At 38.6% G+C, this 17,867-nt stretch overlaps 2 protein-coding genes across 4 annotated transcripts in view; both read left to right on the top strand.

The window, feature by feature from the left end:
* The window catches only part of LOC308412923 (neuropilin-1a-like), a 98,831-nt gene extending 96,922 nt beyond the window's left edge, over positions 1 to 1,909 (top strand). The window contains exon 18 of the mRNA XM_080907622.1: positions 380 to 1,909. Coding sequence (XP_080763748.1) covers positions 380 to 654 — 275 coding nt within the window. The 3' untranslated portion in view covers positions 655 to 1,909. The remainder of the gene's footprint in view (positions 1 to 379) is intronic.
* Positions 1,910 to 8,507: 6,598 nt separating this feature from the next.
* Positions 8,508 to 17,867, top strand: part of LOC308412636 (integrin beta-1-like) — a 30,888-nt gene continuing 21,528 nt past the window's right edge. For 2 of the 3 annotated variants that reach the window (XM_080907152.1, XM_080907151.1), the window contains exon 1: positions 8,508 to 8,846. The gene's annotated coding sequence lies outside the window, so the exon portion shown is untranslated. Of the gene's footprint in view, positions 8,847 to 10,598; positions 10,683 to 17,867 lie in introns of all 3 variants that reach the window. The other variant, XM_080907153.1, reaches the window with a different exon arrangement.

The raw sequence follows: 17,867 nt of genomic DNA, 5'->3' as shown, positions 1-17,867 counted from the left end.
TTGCAGCTTCCTCCCTGGTTATAACATAGTAAGAATACTATAAGTTTAGTAGCCACTGAAGTTACATCAGCTTTCCCTACATAAATCTAAGAAAGGAGATCAAAACTCAATAAAATTATGAACATTTACACTTAGTAAACAAGAGTCAACCTCTTTTAGGGCTTTCCAACCAAAAAAATTAAATAAAAAAATGTCTTTCATTAAAAATCAGAGTTTAGGACAATCAGGGACTAGATTTAGGATCATTTGAGAGACACATTTTAAAACTTTCCATCCACTGAAGTGACTTTTTTGACGTTACATTTGACACTGGCTTCAGGGTCAGAATCTGTTTCTATTGTGAATATTTTAAATGGAATCTTTTTTTAATCTTTTGCAGCCATGGACACCTACTCACAAGAAAACAGTCCACTTGGCAGCCCAGGAAACATGCTGAAGACCCTGGACCCGATCCTCATCACAATCATTGCCATGTCAGCTCTGGGTGTCTTCCTGGGCGCCATCTGCGGTGTTGTCCTGTACTGTGCCTGCTCACAGGGCAGCATGACAGACAGGAACTTATCTGCCCTTGAAAACTATAACTTTGAGCTGGTAGATGGTGTGAAACTAAAGAAGGACAAGATAAATGGACAGACTAACTACTCAGAGGCGTGAGTTAGAAACGGGGACGGAGCTGCAGTTGCTCCGCATGGACACGTTCGATGCAGCCAATCAAGAAAGTGGAACACAGGGCTGAAGCCACCAATGGGACGGCAGGGTGGGCTGAAAAGTGAGCCGATGTAATTTTATTTCTCAGGAGCAGCAGTGGAAGGGACTCACCAATAGGGGGCACTGTGTATAAAGAATCTGTACAGCAAAAAAAAAGAGAAAAAAGAAGAAAACTAAGGATTCTATTTGTTTTTCGGCGTGCTTTGTTGATTTCATGTAATCACATGCTGGTGTTGAGACCAATTCAGATGAAAGTATTATTTGGAAAGATAAAATGTTTTTTTTTTTTTTTCGTTTGTTTGTTTGCTTGGTTTTTGTTTTGTTTTTTCCTCTTTTGTTGTTTCAGATGTCATTGTTACACAGAACAGGCAAACTATTTGAAATATGCTATTGTGATATCTGGCTCTTGTTGGCCGTATGTCCCCGTCCCCATGTGTGCATGAAAGTGTTTATGTGTGTGTGTGTGTGTGTCACATTCATACACATCTGTATATAAGGTGTGTATGGGTAGTAGTCTGACTGTAGAGGTGTGTATCATTACAGTCATGTTTGTGTACATGATCAGCATGCATCTGTGTGTGTGTGTGTGTGTGTGTGTGTGTGTGTGTGTGTGTGTGTGTGTGTGTGTGTGTGTGTGTGTGTGTGTGTGTGTGTGTGAAAAGCGGGGACCCGTCCCTGCCTGTTGACCTGCGTCTAGTTCCGACAGTGCCTCTTTTTTTCCTCCAGTTTTTCTGTTGCCTTTTTTTTCTGCTGGTTGTTTTCCCATCAGCTAATGTCCCATCTGGGGTTCCTACACGGATGTGAAAAAAAATGGAAAAAAATAACGTTTCCACATTGTGATAATAAACCTACAAACTTTTTAATGTTGTAGTGTGTTGTCAAATATCACATGTGTTGGTGTAGCTCTGTAGATCCTCATGCCTCAATGACAGTGGCACTGACACACTTTTAAAATCTAGGCGACATTTAGGAAAACTTGTGAAATCTATGGAATTTTCCAGATGGAAAATGTGTAGGAGCCCCGAATGCCTCATTTTCACGACACATCCAACATATTGTACATAGGTTTTAATATATTTGAGCGCCCTCTTTATAGAGAAAGACACCAGTGCTGCAGCATCCTTTCTATGCTGAAAGAAATGTCACTGTTTATCATTTGGATTTTGATAATGTATAGAAAAACAAAGAGATACAGACCTGTTGTTTTTGTGGTTTTTGAATTTAACTGTTCCCTGGTTTTCACTTATGTTTTTACAGACATGGAAATGAGAGTAAGGAGAAAAGCATCAGATATGCCTTGAAAGAAGAGATGATGGATTTTTTTGTACAGGGTAACCTCAGTACCATAAAGATGCTGACAACAAGTTGAGGATGGATTGTTAAGATTATTTTTGAACGCCACTGGCACACAATGAGACTGCTAGAGCTTTAAGCAGAAGGGTGCCCAGTGGTCTGGGAGCCTTGTGATGGACTTCAAGCATCTCTTTCAGTCTCTTTAGGGTCTAACAGCATCTATTATTGAGCAGACTGGTTTCATTTTCAGATAGGAATGAATAATTAAGAACAGCTGGAAATTTAAAATTGTTTTCACTTTAAAAAAAAATCTTAAAATGAGTTTATTTTGTGAGATTTGGTTTTGTATTTCTATTTCATGTGGTTTGTACTTGGTCTTTAATTTGCTTGAGCATTTTAATGCCTTATTTACTGTAAACCATAGTAAACCTTTACACTTACCAACTTTGGTGTTTGTGAAATATAAAGTCAGGGTATTTATCTTCGAAAACTGGTTAAAAACTAAGAACAGCAAGTGTTCTACAAAGACTGCTTTGTTGTGCTTTAGCTTTTTAGCTGAACTTCTTGTTATATGGGTCTCTTCTTTAAAACACCGTAAAAAGAAAATGTTGGTGAAAACTTTTTACTACTCTCTAACTATCTGACAACCTCAAACAGATGTTTGTTTTAAATGGGAACATTCTGACTTAATGCTCCTTAAGTTGGGGCAAAATATACATGCACAAAACTTATTGAAACCCAGTAGTGTGGTTGACTGACATTTTGCCTTGTTTATTTCCTGTTTCTACTGCACCATGAGTGGTAACTCTACCTATTTTTAATGTAGCATTATGAGACATCACCCAGCTCAAACTGAGAAGTGCTCACCTAAGTATCAGTTCTCCATCTTTAACTGTCTTTTCTCTGTAGCCATTCAGTAAGCATCCACAATCAAATAAAGTGTGCTGACTGTTGAAGCATTCATGCTTTATTCTTCCACATAACTCTTCATCTTCTTGCTAAAGTTTTACCTGTACATTCATAACAGGAAAAATAACCAGATAGGATATCCTCCCCCTTTAAACTTACAAGGATGCTGCAGCACTCAACGTGAAAACAAATGTTGCACTGATATATTTAAAAAAGAAATAAATAATCTATGTGTTTATGATGTTGATTTGCAAAAAGAGAGGAAGGAGGGAAGAGAGGACAGTGTTATTGTTGCTTCTTTTTAACACGGTTTCAGAAGACTACGTTATAATTCTGAAATGTACAATTTACAGAGATGTTTTTCATTCTTGAAAAAGCTTATATGCGTCTCTTTGAAAAGTAACAATTTTATTTACTTGGTATAATATCACCTTGTGTTTTTGTACTGTCACTGATGTACGTGCCAATGTTTTATTTTTTTTTCTTTGTATGACAAAAAAAAAGTTTTATTTTCAGTACCGTTTTCTGTAATTTTGCTGTCTCAAATCTAGAAAAAGAAAGGAAATGAGGAAGTTAAAAAAAAAACATTGGAAAGCAGTGAGGCCTTACGTGACTAATAGTATTGTTTGTACTTTGACTTTCTGGTCAACACTCAGACTCATCTGTCTCTGTTGTCTCAGACTCTCCTCATTGACTATTACATTCCAAAGAATTGGATCAAATAAATGTTTTAATTAAAAGCTGAGCTGCTTTTTCTTTCTAACATCAAAGATATATTTTCTATTCATTACATAAAGCTTTATTTCTATTTAAAAGGGTTTTCACTGCAGCAATTTTGTCATATGCAGATGTTACTTTAAAATATGTGGGCGTCACTATGTGACAAGGACCGGATACCTCAGATGATGGAAAATCCTCGGTTAACACAGTGTTTCTCCTTACTTTTTAACTTTGTTTGGGAGACTTTTGACTACCTACGGGACACTTTAGGGCACAGGTGTCGAACTCCAGGCCTCGAGGGCCGGTGTCCTGCAGGTTTTAGATGTGTCCTTGATCCAACACAGCTGATTCAAATGGCTAAATGACCTCCTCAACATGTCTTGAAGTTCTCCAGATGCCTCATATGAACTAACCATTTGATTCAGGTGTGTTGACCCAGGGTGAGAGCTAAAACCTGCAGGACACCGGCCCTCAAGGCCTGGAGTTCGACACCCCTGCTTTAGGAGTTACCAAGAGGGTTTAGCATGTTGCTGCCAACACACCAGGCACGGGACATTAAAGATTTCAGGGATGGGTTAAAATTTCTGGCTTTTATTCTTTTTTCTGGACAAATTGTGATTAAGCTAAAGCTACAGCTGGATGAAGGTCAGTTTATCAAAAATACTGGACACAAATCCTGGCATTGTAGAAAAGTAACCACAAATGTTGCCTACAAAATTTCCTATTTTCCTATTGGTCTGTGAGACCCCTCTCTACATGATGTGTAAGTTTTGCTTTGCCTGTCTTATTATTGCTCAAGACATGTAATGCGGTTTGGCACACCGAAGCTCAAGATTGTCAATTATCCGGCTTGTACAAAAAATGAAAATCTTAAAAAGCACAAAGCAACCTAGAATCAAAGAAAGTTCACCTTCAAACTAAAGGTTGTTCCTTTTGAACACAGTGTAGCAGAATATAAAACAGTGAAAAAAGTTTCCCAATTAGACTTTTGGTATCTCATTTTAGAAACATCTAGTCATATTGTATTTTCTATGAACAATAAAAAAGGCAATGTATCACTATCTTTTGGCAAAAGTACACAAATTTGTCACAGGTAGAAGTACAAATACTTGTGTTACAAAAATACTGTATTAGAAGTTGAAGTGCCACACTTCTTTACTCAAGTGAAAGTGGAAAAAGTACAGACAGTGAAATGTAGGGCTGTTCGATATAATGATATATATTGGCTAACGATATAAAAACGTCTATTGTTTCATTTTACGCTATTGTGTGTTTCTTGGTGTCGCAAAATAAACTGTTTACGACAATATTTTTTCATCGTTTTGATGGACACTGTAGTGGCTATATTAATTTCTTAAAGTTCTCTCTTTCTCTTATATTTAATATAACCACACTACAGACCGACAAGCGCCTGTTTTTATGCATTGTGGTTAGCAACAATGACAGTAACACCATCGCGTGTCTGCTTGTTTATGTTCCACATAAACCTTTCACAATAAAGCTCAAGATCCTGTTGAGACTTTTCAAAATAAACTGAATCACTGAAAGAGCAGGTTATTTACGGATGAGAAGCAAAAAAGAGCCGCCAGGTGCTAAAAAATAGACCTTAGACTCAAACGCTAGAACAGGCTGTTCCCCGCAGCACCCTGTGTAATAAATACTCACAAAGAAAACGGCGGCTGTTACAACTTATGTCTAAAAATGTATAGTTTCATGCATCGGTTAAAACACTCGACTCCAGCTACATGACGCGCAGCTGGAAACACTTCACACAAGTCGAGCTGCCCGAGATTCACAGAATTTACAGAAAATGTTACATTTTTGTGATTTATATCATTATCGGATGATAGAATTCTTATATCGGGATATGAGATTTTGGTCATATTGCACAGCCCTAACTCAAAGTATAAAACTGAAAAGCTCTTTGGAGGACATTTCTACCAACAACTTTGGTGCAAATCTCAATATAATAATTAAATATTAACACAAGGAAATAGAAACTTTATTTCAACTTAAATTTGAATTCCAATTAATGTAGTCAGCTTGAACGTCCGCTTTTGTGGAAAAAAAGAAGGGGAAACAATGTGAATTCTAAAAAATTAAATATCTATTGTTGCCTTCATTGCAGACAGATGGCGTTACCTTCACACCTAAACAGAAAAACCAGTAAATTGAGATTGAGCAGGTGGGTGAAACGTTAGATTGGTTGTAGTGGTGCAGCGTGGGAAAAATAGTAACTTATAATCATTTATATAGAGAAATAAGTCACAACAACTGTGCTGCTGCTCTTTGTGAATTTTAGCTAAATATTTGTACTTTGCTTTTTTTCAACCCTCGGCTTATAAATAAAATAATGTCATTCATATCATGTTGTACATCTGTTTTCAGAATGCTTTAGATACCAGTATTCAAGAGCATCTGGTCTACTCCACCCAAAACCCTGAACTGGTTTATAGAAAGACAAAAATTTCATGGATGTTTGTTTTTTCCCAGTAATTTCAAGCATCCCTTTGCTATGTTGTGTTTTGCCCACAAAGAGGCAGCATTGACCCTATTAATACTATATGTGACACGATCATATGCCAGATGCAAAAACTAAATGCATTTCTATGGCCTGTATTTGTATAGTGCTTTACTAGTCCCTAAGGACCCCAAAGTGCTTCACACAACCAGTCATCCACCCATTCACACACTGGTGATGGTAAGTTACATTGTAGTCACAGCCACCCTGGGGCACACTGACAGAGGCGAGGCTGCCACCGGGCCCTCTGACCACCACCAGTAGGCAACGGGTGAAGTGTCTCGCCCAAGGACACAACGACTGAGACTGTCCAAGCCGGGGCTCAAACCGGCAACCTTCCAATTACAAGGTGAACTCCCAACTCTTGAGCCACGATCGCGCCGTTTCTATTCTCATACAACTTCTGACCTGCATAAATGACAACATCTTTCTCACACCAGGTAAGTCTGATTTCGTGTGAACTTCAGTTTGTGGCTTTGTTTCAACTTAGGTTTCCTGCCCAAATCGGACCCACTTCACCACTTTCTCACCCTCTTTTTTTTGTATCCGCAGTTTTATTTCCTGGAGTAACACTATACTGTGGTTTGCACTGATGCCTCACAGCAAGCAGGTTCTGAGTTCGAACCCCTGCTGTGCCCTTTACCTGTATAGCCTGCATGCCTGTGTGGTTTCTCTTGGTTATTCTACAGGACATCTATGTTAGGTTAATGGGTAATTCTAAAGTGGCTATGGATGCAATGCAAATAAAGTGCCGAAATTATAGAATATGGTTATGCCGTATGGTTAAAATGTGTCTTTTAGTCTTAAGGGCTTTAACTGGCCAGTAATACTTCAACTCTATTTGTGCAAGTGCATTTTAAATCTATGCTAGACATCTAACATTGATGGTACTCGACCTTAACATTATCCTTATCATCTTATCATGCAAACCAACCGTCATGCATACAATGCAAATAATGAATGATTCAAAATGTAGTTTTCTGGTGTTCATTTCTCATATATATATAAGGATGAAGTAAGTGTGTTCATGCTGCTACTATGAATCCTCCAGACTGGTTCAGCAAATGCAAACATCGCCAATTTTCTTTGCATTCTTCTGTGGTGCCCCATTAAACGAAGAAAAACAAATTACAGAAGTCTGTGGTCATGTTAGATCCCCCCCCCACACACACACACACATATGAATCAGAGACTGAAATAGAGCACCAAGTGAACTCTTCCTGAATGGATTGTCAAAGGTACGAAGCAAGATGAGTGTGCAGTGGTGACAAGATGTTTAATAAAGCTGGTGACTTCATGACTCAGTTTTCTAGCTGGCAGCATCAGCTGCTATACACCAATATAAGATCAATATAAGAAGTAACTGCTAAAACTGTCAGTGAGAGGTCATCAAAGCTGAAAAGTTGAACTGCTACGACTACTAAAGCACAGTAGCTGTTAGCATTCTTTTTTTAAATCTTTTTTTTAATTTTTTTTTTTTTTTTACAGGAAATAGGTCTAGGTGACAAATGACTTAATCTTCATACTGTTCACAGAGGAAGTGAAGAATCTGGGAAACTAAGCGCAGCAGAGCTAAAAACAAACAAACAAAAACCCTCTGCAGATGAACTTCCTAGTTGAGATAGTTTGGTGGAAGGTATCTTAATACAAGGACTTGTGATTTGTTTAGATTACATTTCAAATAAAAAATATTGCATGAGCCTATAAAATTCTGTGTTTGCTCTTTAAATCTTTTTTGTAAAATAACGCTATAACTGAGTATTTACCTTTACAGTATAGTGCAGAACTACTAAGTAGCCTGAAATAGAAGTTATAAAGCAATTATTTTAAAAATACTGTGTATATAATTCTGTTGAATGAATACACTATCATTACAAAACAGTGTTTAAACTATTGCATTGTGTCACTTTTCATTGTGATTCATGCCTAAATATTGCACACAATGTTCTATACTTAATTTTTTTTTACATACGTATTAATTTCTTTTTCAAATTTTCAGATTTGCTGTGGGGCTTCTCTGCTTTGTTCATAGTCCACCCAATGCCACCCCATTGAAAAATTCCTCGAAACGCCCCTGGTATCGGCATATCAAAAGCGAAAAACAAACAAACAAAAATCTAAAAAAAATGTATCTTGTGTGAAAATTAAGAACGATATTTGCCTTTGAATATAATTATTTGAGTGTAAATTACTTTTACACTGTGCATATGTGTGTGTATGAGTGTTTACTTCAAAGGCTACAGCCTGCGAGATTGTGCGTGTGACTTTTCACCGCATCGAGGGTGAAAAAGGGTTCACTGCTCTCTCCTGTGTGGTTGTTCGTTTCCCCTCTGCGTGCCGCAGTTGTTCCTGTGTAGGCGGAGCTAAATAAGAAGAGGTTTATGAAGTAGGGGCATAGAAAAAACACCCAGCAGCACCAAATTCACGGCGGTAACGTGTTGGTTGAGCGGGATCTCAAAGAGCCTTATCTATTATTGAGAAGGCTCACATGAATAAACGTTAACTCCGCCCGTTTTTAATCGCTAACGTTACGTCCGAGCGGTGCGGCTTAATTAGCTAAAACAAAGCGGACCCTCAGAACAGTTCTAGCTAGTCTTCGCTTCAGTTACCGGTTATATTCCGTTTGACGAGGACACTTTTTGGAAGCAAATGTTACTGTAAATCTACACAGACGTCACAAAGGTATCGGCTTAAGGTGAGTGGTTTTATTTTAACCGACATTTGTGACATTTACCGGCCTGCCATGGCTGAAATCACAATGACGATGGGGGAGAAGCAAAGAATGTGTGTCTTGAGGCTAAAAAAAAGTTTGGGTGTGGATTAACGGCAACTCTAGCTAGCGGTTTAGTTTTTAGTTCAGTGTTGGTTTCTTTGTTTGTTCAGCTCTGTAGCATGTGAAATGTTGGCTTGTTTAAAGCTACACCTCAAGCAGGCTCCTCGATAAAATCTCAAATTGAGCTTTGTGCTGAAAGTAGGCCAAAAAGTAGCCGCTTTGTACTACTGAAGAGGGCAGTGTGGGAGGCTAAACTGTGAGTGGACAGTGGGATTTGTCCCTCAAAGGGAGCTGCTAACAAAGCTTAATCTTGTTGAATCAAATCAGATATTTAGCAGAGGCTTAAATTGTTTTCCAGTTTTTTACTTGGCTTCTTGTTATACAAAGTTGTAGTAGTTATTGTGGTGTTGTGAAGTCATCAGATTTGTAAAATAATTGCTTTTAATTCCCAAGTTATCAATCAGAAACTGCCTGGTTTGAATAAACAATGTGGTCATTTGGCTCAAAGTTTAAAGCCACCCCCACTGTGTCCTAAACAGCCTTTAAGTTTAGTCTGCTGTCCTGAGAATAGAACTTCCCTTTTGTAGACCCACACCACCCTGGGAGACTTGTAAAGAATATCTTGAAGAGACCACAGCTGGACTATGGTTTGGTTAGACTGCATTATGGACTGTAAACTGTGGTTGAGGATATAGTAAGATCCAGGATGACTTAAATCTAGGTCAGCTTGGTTAACCAGATTCTTAAGAACCTCTTGTTCAGCCTTGGCCACAGCTGTGATTCAGCTATGTTGACGCCAGCACTCCAGTTGGACAAGATTGGTCTTGCTTGCATCTTCCTGTAAAGGAATAGCAGCCTCAGGCTGTGTTTTGTCTTCCCTGAGCAAGCTGAGTTGGTTGAAGTAGTAGTTGGTGGCCATCTAGTTGTTGCTTTAATAAAGTGACTCGTGTTAATTACTGACCAGTCTTGGCTTGTAGACAGCATTATAATGACATGGTAACGGTGTCATATGGAGGTGTGACAAACACCTATGTATTTGATCTTGTACAGCAGTAGAGCACAGATAATGTTCACCAGGCATGTTAATTCCAGACATGCCTGCAGACTGTAGCCAAATGTGCACCAGTGAGTCACTTCCTTAGTTACATTGTTGTGCTGTTTAGGCAAGGCCCTGCAAGTATCCGGGGGAGTTTTGGAGGGTCATTTAACCTTACTCAGTGCCTTAGCCTGCTTCTGACTGGTCAGATGTGAGTCACAGATTACAGGACCTCCAGTGACGGCAAGACAAAGCAACTGGGAGTGTTTGTTTGAGGAGATATAATCATGATCCTTTCATAGATATTATGAGGCTTGAGTCAGTGGTAAAATGTGGTAGTTCTCACATCTAAGAGGAGAAAAGTTTCATAACACTTCATCGTTGTATTTTTACTCAGTTGTATATAGTATTTGTATTTGTATTCTATTTTTATCTTATTGTATATTTATTTTATTTTATTCTACTGTATATAGTATTTTATTTTATTCTATTCTGTACAGTTGTGTACTGTATTTATTCTTATTGTATTCTAATTTTTGCCTCATAACTTTTGCACTGTCCACTTCCTGCTGTGACAAAACAAATTTCCCACGTGTGGGACTAATAAAGGTTATCTTATCTTATCTTATCTTATGCAGAAAGAAACGCACGAAGGTTGGTAGATGGACCCGAGGCCATTTTTACAGTGGATTTGTACTTCTGCGTTAACTCAATGCTCATAGGTATAGTGTTACCACAGACCCTTCTGTAACCATATGCTGTAACTTGACTTGTAGCTCCCTAGAAATGTAACTGCACATCACCAGGTGGGTAATCCTTTTATGGTCAAAATGAATCCATTTGCAGCCTCTTAAACTACAAGGACTCGCTGCTTGGTTTCTCACTTTAAAGTGAAAATGTTTGCCTCATTAACTTTCGGCTGGGAAAAACAAGACATGTGAAGACACAACCCTGTGAATCATCAGGGTTTTCTTTGGTTACAACAGGTCTTATTAAAATCTGTTATAAGTCAGAGTAAAAGAAATTTCCCAGAATAACCTCTCTTTTGGTGAAAAGCCCCCCCATCCCCCAAAAATGTAAAGACTGCTGGCCTGCTGTAATTGATGGAAACAATGATAAAATTACATTACAAAACATTTAGCATGAGCAATTTCAAATTTCAAAGCCTTTGGAAGTACGTCAGTTAACTAATTTATACAGTGTTTAATGAAATCCAGCCGTAGTAAATTCTTAATGCAGTTTTTATTTAGGGAAAACTGTTCTGGCATGTAAAAGATAACTGAGCAGCTAAAATGTTCTCACTTGGGATCAGACTGAGTAAACTCTGTAAACAGAAAGAGACATTTACATAGTTTCCCACAACATAAATTTGGAGTTTGTTAAATATCGAATGCATTATCTCATCCCTCTGAGGAATGTTGAGAGATGGGGATCTTTTTCATACCTGAAAAAACTTCAAACAAACTCTACAAACATTTTTCAGCTAAAACAATAGATTTATCTGTGTCAGAGTAAGATTTCATGACTGCTGGATATCTAACACACTGGGTATGTTGGATTTACTCACATTTTTTTTTTTTTTTTTTTAGATTTTAAAAGCAAGAGCTCACAGGCTTAGGCTCGTCAGAATAATCAAATCTCACCTTAAACTTTTTTTTCTTCTTCTTTTTTTTTGCAACAGATAGTTTAGGTAAAACGAATACTTTGACTTTGTTGATAAAGAGGTCAATATAAAATAAAGATCTGCATTCTTGACAATTAAGGCATCAGCTGAACACTTGTTGGTGGAAAGAGTAACTTCCCTTCAACTGTTTTTTCTAGTCAGCTGGTTGCCAGATGATGGTTTCTGATTCTGTAACAGGAAAAAAGTACACAAATTATGCACACGCAACGAAAGGAAAAACAGCTAGAAAGTAGAACATGGTTTTTGGAAGTGCTACAAGGGAATCACTGAAATTGCAAGCGGGTCATTTCCTTCAACTGTGCTCTGACAATGGACGTGCCCATCCTGATCCTTCAACGGCCTATTGGATGAGGCTGGGTGTGGTTTGATTAAGGAAATTGATGAAAAGTCACGCTGAGTTGTTTGGGGGCCTAATGAACCAAGAGTAGACTGTGACTTTCAGCAGCAGATGTGGACCGGGTGGCAAACAGAGCTTGGTTGTGGGGGAAGGGTGCTCGACTCGGTCTCTGAACTCCCAGATGACCCACTCTGTAAGAACAATGGGGACTTGTGTTGTAAACCATCTTTCACTTTTGCATATTTCTCAGAGAAGATTTGGAAGAGTCACGCTTTCACCAGTGCGCTTGCTACAGTAGCTGTCAGTTTTTTAAGGCCCACATTGTGGCATTACATGATATCCATTACATAATGAATAAATGTACATTGAAACAAGGCGGGAAACCATGTCAATGTGGAACTTTTAAAGATGGTGTTTAAAGCAACAGCTTGAGCTAGAGAAATCAAACTAGGTTAGATTTTTGAAAGCTGGTGCTGCCATGCTGAGCTCACAGTTGCAGTCAAATATGGTGCTATTGAAGTTTGTCCACATTTAATTTAAGAACACACAATTGCGTCTCCTTTCAGGTGCACATGGATAGCTGCATACATAAACACCACCTCTATCCTGAAAAGCCTTTGTGATGATTTTCTGCTTAATTTATAGAAACACTAAATGTTTTTTTACCAGTGGTTGTACAAAAGAAGCAATTTATAGATGTTTGTTTCCATGTTTGGATTTAGAAACTTCGTGTGAAAAATTAGATGTTTGATAACATTTAATTGAGAAAATAACTGAAAGATTAATTAAATAATCATTAGTAAAAGCCCTGGTTTCAGGTAGGAGCCCATTTATTAAATGTAACATATGATATTGGGGATTGTTTGTGCATCGGAAAAGAAATGATTATAATATTGTCTGATGACAATGGGAAAAATGAAAGTGTTACAGGTCTTACTGTGCAGGGATACTGTGCATCTGACCACAGATATCTACACTGCATAAGATCAGACTTCAGAGAGAATAACAGTAAAAGGGACAAAGATGAAGAGCAAAAATAAATTTAATAAAGTAGATTAGTATCAGAAATTGTCACAGCAACAAGTTCACAATATTCAGTGTCTAATAGTGTGATGCACATTTAAAATGATGTAAGCCAACAAGAAACCAAGTGGCTAACCTCAGCTCACATGAAACCAGAAACCAATGAGAAACGAGCAAGAGTCACGAAACATTTTCCACGTTAAATATTGGCATGCACAAATGCAAATAGTTGGCATAAAGTGATATGTTTTTGTTCAGAATTGGTGCTTATTCTTTTCAATAATTTCATTTATATGTATGACTTTTTTGTTTAAGTCATGGGCTAAAAAAGTGCAAAGATTATTCAGCCCGTGTGGGTAGAGTGTTGTCTAGACAACCATTTGTTTTCTTTTGTTCTTTTATTTATTTATTTATTTATTTATTTATTTTTTATTTTCAGCCTGAGGAAGTCGAGGAAGCTGCACGTCAGCAGAACCTATTTGGCAGGAAGCTTTTTGCGGGTGTTCTGAATACATTTGAGATTGACATGGGGGGGGTGCAAAGTAGACGTAGGCTTTTAGATCATGTCATGCTTCTATTTTTCGTGTTTATCACATAACACTTTGTACAGAAACACGATTTAGCTTTAAAACACCATAAACACAGCCAGTCATTATTGTTTTGGACTGCGGTCATCCACAATTTAAACAGACATATATATTATGGAATACTAAATACTAACAGATGTGCTTCCTTTTCACCACACCGGGCTTAACTGTTCATATTTGTATTGACAGGCAAGTCACAGAGGAGTCAGGACAGCAGGTTTTTAGGCTTCACTTGGTTGACGTGTTTTACTTTAAATCAGAGCAACTCTTTCATTTCCACATATCAGCCTAACAATTTATGGGACCTTTTTTTCCTAGAGGAGTTGTCGGGCATCAACTTTAAATCCCATTTTAAAAGAGGTGGTCTCTCTCCTCAGACTTTGTGTAACACATGATGACACACATCTGCAGAGTCTGAGTCAAAACTTCCTTGTTTACTTCTTGTGTTTCTCATACTTACCCTGCCTGAGAAAATCCCAGCATTGTTTTAAGTCAGAGATATCAGATGTAATTGTATTGCCCCAAACTTGGGGTTTGTTTGCGTTCAGTTAGGCATTTTATTCCCCCTAACAGCTTGCTGTCTTAGATTTGAACCATTTTGCTTGGAGGGGGCCTTTGAGCCTGTCCTAGCTATCATAGAGTGAGAGGTAGGGTACATTCTGGGCAGGTAGTTTATTCCACACTAATGCAAAGAGATGGACAATTAGTGACATTCACATTTAAACTTACAGCAAATGTGGAATCACCAGTTAACCTGACAAGTCTTAGTACTTTGAGTGAAAGCGAGACTATGGAGACAGAAATCGAACCCTTCTTTGTGTTGCTAACCGCTACAGTCCTGTTCTGCCTGCGAATCTTAAATTATCAATCAATATATGATGTTCTGTTTTCCTTTCAGAAAAGCAGTTACTGGGATGATAGTGTCTAATGTAAGTCAAAATAAGAGAGGAGTCGATTTTCTGCAGGACAAAAATAATTCTCAGTGAATTTTCATCACAGAGCGTGGGGTCTGGTCCCTAAGGCATCCTTCTGATTGCAAATTGAATCAAAACGCCTCGGGGCTGATGGCAGGCAGCAGGCAGCAAATCGTAGTAAAAGGTGCTGTGGAGGACTGAGTTTCAGTCAACTTTTCTCAGCAGTTGTTGGAAAAAACTTTTTTCATTTCTTTTCTTTTCTTTTTTTTATGGCTATCCAAAGTAATCCATGGAAAATGACACAACTTCTGTTAGCGTGTTATGTTTTGCCGGTACGTTTGGAGGATTGGACGAATTAAAAAAATTAAAATTAAAATTAAAAAAAAAAAAAAAAAAAAAAAAAGGATTGGACGAATATGTTTACTTCTGCCAGTTGTTGAACTAACAGTTGGAAAATTGTAACATGGTGCACAACCCTACTTGCTGGTAATTATACAAAATACCTCAAGTTTAAAAAAAATCTATATTTATTTCCAGATTCTGGGACCAGAGTAGTTCCTTTTGGGCCCGAACTGGAATTGGTCCTGATGAATGATTTACTGGTTGTTTAAATAAGACAGAAAATAAATAAATAAATAAAAGTAAAAAGAATCAGAACAAGGGTTTTTGGTCTTACACCAAAGGAAAGTCTCTAGTACTGTGGTTTTTGAACAGGTTGTTGTAAGTGGAGTGTATTTACAGTACCTTAAAGTATTTTTGTTATAAAGTACCTAAAAATGAGAGAAAATGAACAAACTTCTGTTAAGTCACACAACACGGACTTTTTGCCTTAATTAAATGTGGTCCAAGTGTGCTAAGACTTTTCGTTGATCAAATTGCTCTATAAATATTGCTGAAATCTCTGGCACTTTGCATTATACTTAACTTTGCACAGACAGTGTCAGATTGGTTTAGCAAGTGTGGCTCATGTTGCCAACAACATGAGATATTTTTGAATGTGGTTACACATTGCATTGTTCAAGTGCTACATGCGACACACCAGTTTCTTCATCAGACTGTAGGCCCGTGCTGGTTAGCAGGATGTCGTCTGTTTTACTTTAAACCTTGTTTGTTTAATCAGAATCAGAATCAGAATACTTTATTGATCCCTGGGGGAAATTATTTTTTGTTACAGTGCTCCATTTTAAACCAACATTAAGACAAGACAGACAATACGCTAACTAAGAATAGTACAATATATACATATATATACATACATACATACATAAGTCACTTATAAATAAATATTTGGAAAAGAAACATGTGTAGTTGTAGCAGCAAACAGTGTGTTAAGTGGATGCGTTGTACAGGGAGATGGCCACAGGCAGGAATGATTTCCTGTGTCGTTCAGTGGTGCTTTTCGGTAATCTCAGTCTCTCACTGAACGAGCTCCTGTGACTGACCAACATGTCATGGAGTGGGTGGGAGGTGTTATCCAACATTGTCTTTATCTTGGACAGCATCCGCCTCTCCGACACCACCTTGAGGGAGTCCAGCTCCATCCCCACAACATTGCTGGCCTTACGGATCAGTTTATTAAGTCTGTTGGCATCTGCGACCCTCAGCCTGCTCCCCCAGCATGCAACAGCATAGAGGATCGCACTGGCCACCACAGACTCATAGAAAATCCTCAGCATTTTCTGGCAGATGTTGAAGGACCTCAGTCGCCTCAAAAAATAGAGACGACTCTGGCCCTTCCTGTAAAGTGCTGTGGTGTTTTTAGCCCAGTCCAGTTTATTGTCAATGTGTACTCCAAGGTATTTATAGTCCTCCACAATGTCAACACTGACCCCCTGGATTGAAACAGGGGTCAAGTGTTTCCTGGTCTTCCTGAAGTCCACGATCAGTTCCTTGGTCTTTGCCACGTTGAGCTGCAGATGATTCTGCTCACACCACGTGACAAAGGAGTCGACCACAGCCCGGTACTCTGTCTCATCATCCCTGCTGATGCATCCAACCACCGCAGAGTCATCAGAAAACTTCTGAAGATGGCAGGTCTCTGTGCAGTGGCTGAAGTCTGTGGTGTAGAGGGTGAAGAGGAAGGGGGAGAGGACAGTCCCCTGTGGTGCCCCTGTGTTGCTAATCACCTTGTCAGACACACACTGTGGGAGACGTACATATTGTGGTCTTCCTGTCAGGTAATCAACAATCCAGGACACCAGAGAAGCATCCACCTGCATCGCTGCTAACTTATCACCCAGGAGGGTCGGCCTGATGGTGTTGAAAGCACTGGAAAAGTCAAAAAACATGACCCTCACAGTGCTCGCCGGCTGGTTAAAGCTTCCTGTCAGAGGAAGACGGACGGTGCTGACTACTGGGCCTCGTGGCATTGTAAAATTTTAGACAGTTATGGAAGTTGTAGGTATCTTGATGCATGCTCAGTCATCCAGGTGAGGAAATCTGAAAAAGTTGAGTCTGTTCATCCGGCCGTAGCGTTTTCAGTCCAAGTGACTCATCCAGGTGATCTGAAGAAGTCTTCAGAAGAAGAGTGATGAAACGTTTTTCCTGAAAATGCTACGCCCAGATGAACACAATCAACTTTTTACGATCGGTTGTAGGTAGTTCTCCTATAACCCACTTATGTTAAGAAAACTGTGTTTGTACAATGGTTCCCTTTTAATTTCCTGTCAGTAAATAAATAATAGCCTCTGTGTTTCAGAGGAATGGCTGCCAAAGCTGAATCTCTTGATATTGATTCATGGTGACATTTTCTAGTAAAAGTGGACTTTGAAATTCAGTGTAAGGCTATTGATATTGAAAGGTAGCATTTGGATGTGAGCACTTATTTAAGAAATGCCTGACCATATAAGATAAGATAAGATAAGATAACCTTTATTAGTCCCACACGTGGGAAATTTGTTTTGTCACAGCAGGAAGTGGACAGTGCAAAAGTTGAGGCAAAAATTAGAATACAATAAGAATAAATACAGTACACAACTGTACAGAATAGAATAAAATAAAATACTATATACAGTAGAATAAAATAAAATAAATATACAATAAGATAAAAATAGAATACAAATACAAATACTATATACAACTGAGTAAAAATACAACGATGACAGAAAGGATTATTGCACTTAGTATTATTGCATATGTATGGATGTGTGTGCTTGATCAGTTAAAGTCTTTATTATGGAGTCTGACAGCAGTGGGGAGGAAAGACCTGCGAAATCTCTCCGTCCCACACCGTGGGTGCCGCAGTCTCCCACTGAAGGAGCTGCTCAGTGCTGTCACAGTCTGCTGCATGGGGTGGGAGATGTTGTCCATCAGGGATGACAGCTTAGCCGCCGTTCTCCTGTCACTCACCACCTCCACTGGGT

This window comes from Rhamphochromis sp. 'chilingali', assembly GCF_963969265.1.
Source record: "Rhamphochromis sp. 'chilingali' genome assembly, chromosome: 16".
NCBI lineage: Eukaryota > Metazoa > Chordata > Actinopteri > Cichliformes > Cichlidae > Rhamphochromis > Rhamphochromis sp. 'chilingali'.
Note: the sequence above shows the minus strand (reverse complement) of the source record. Positions and strands in the feature narration are given on the sequence as shown.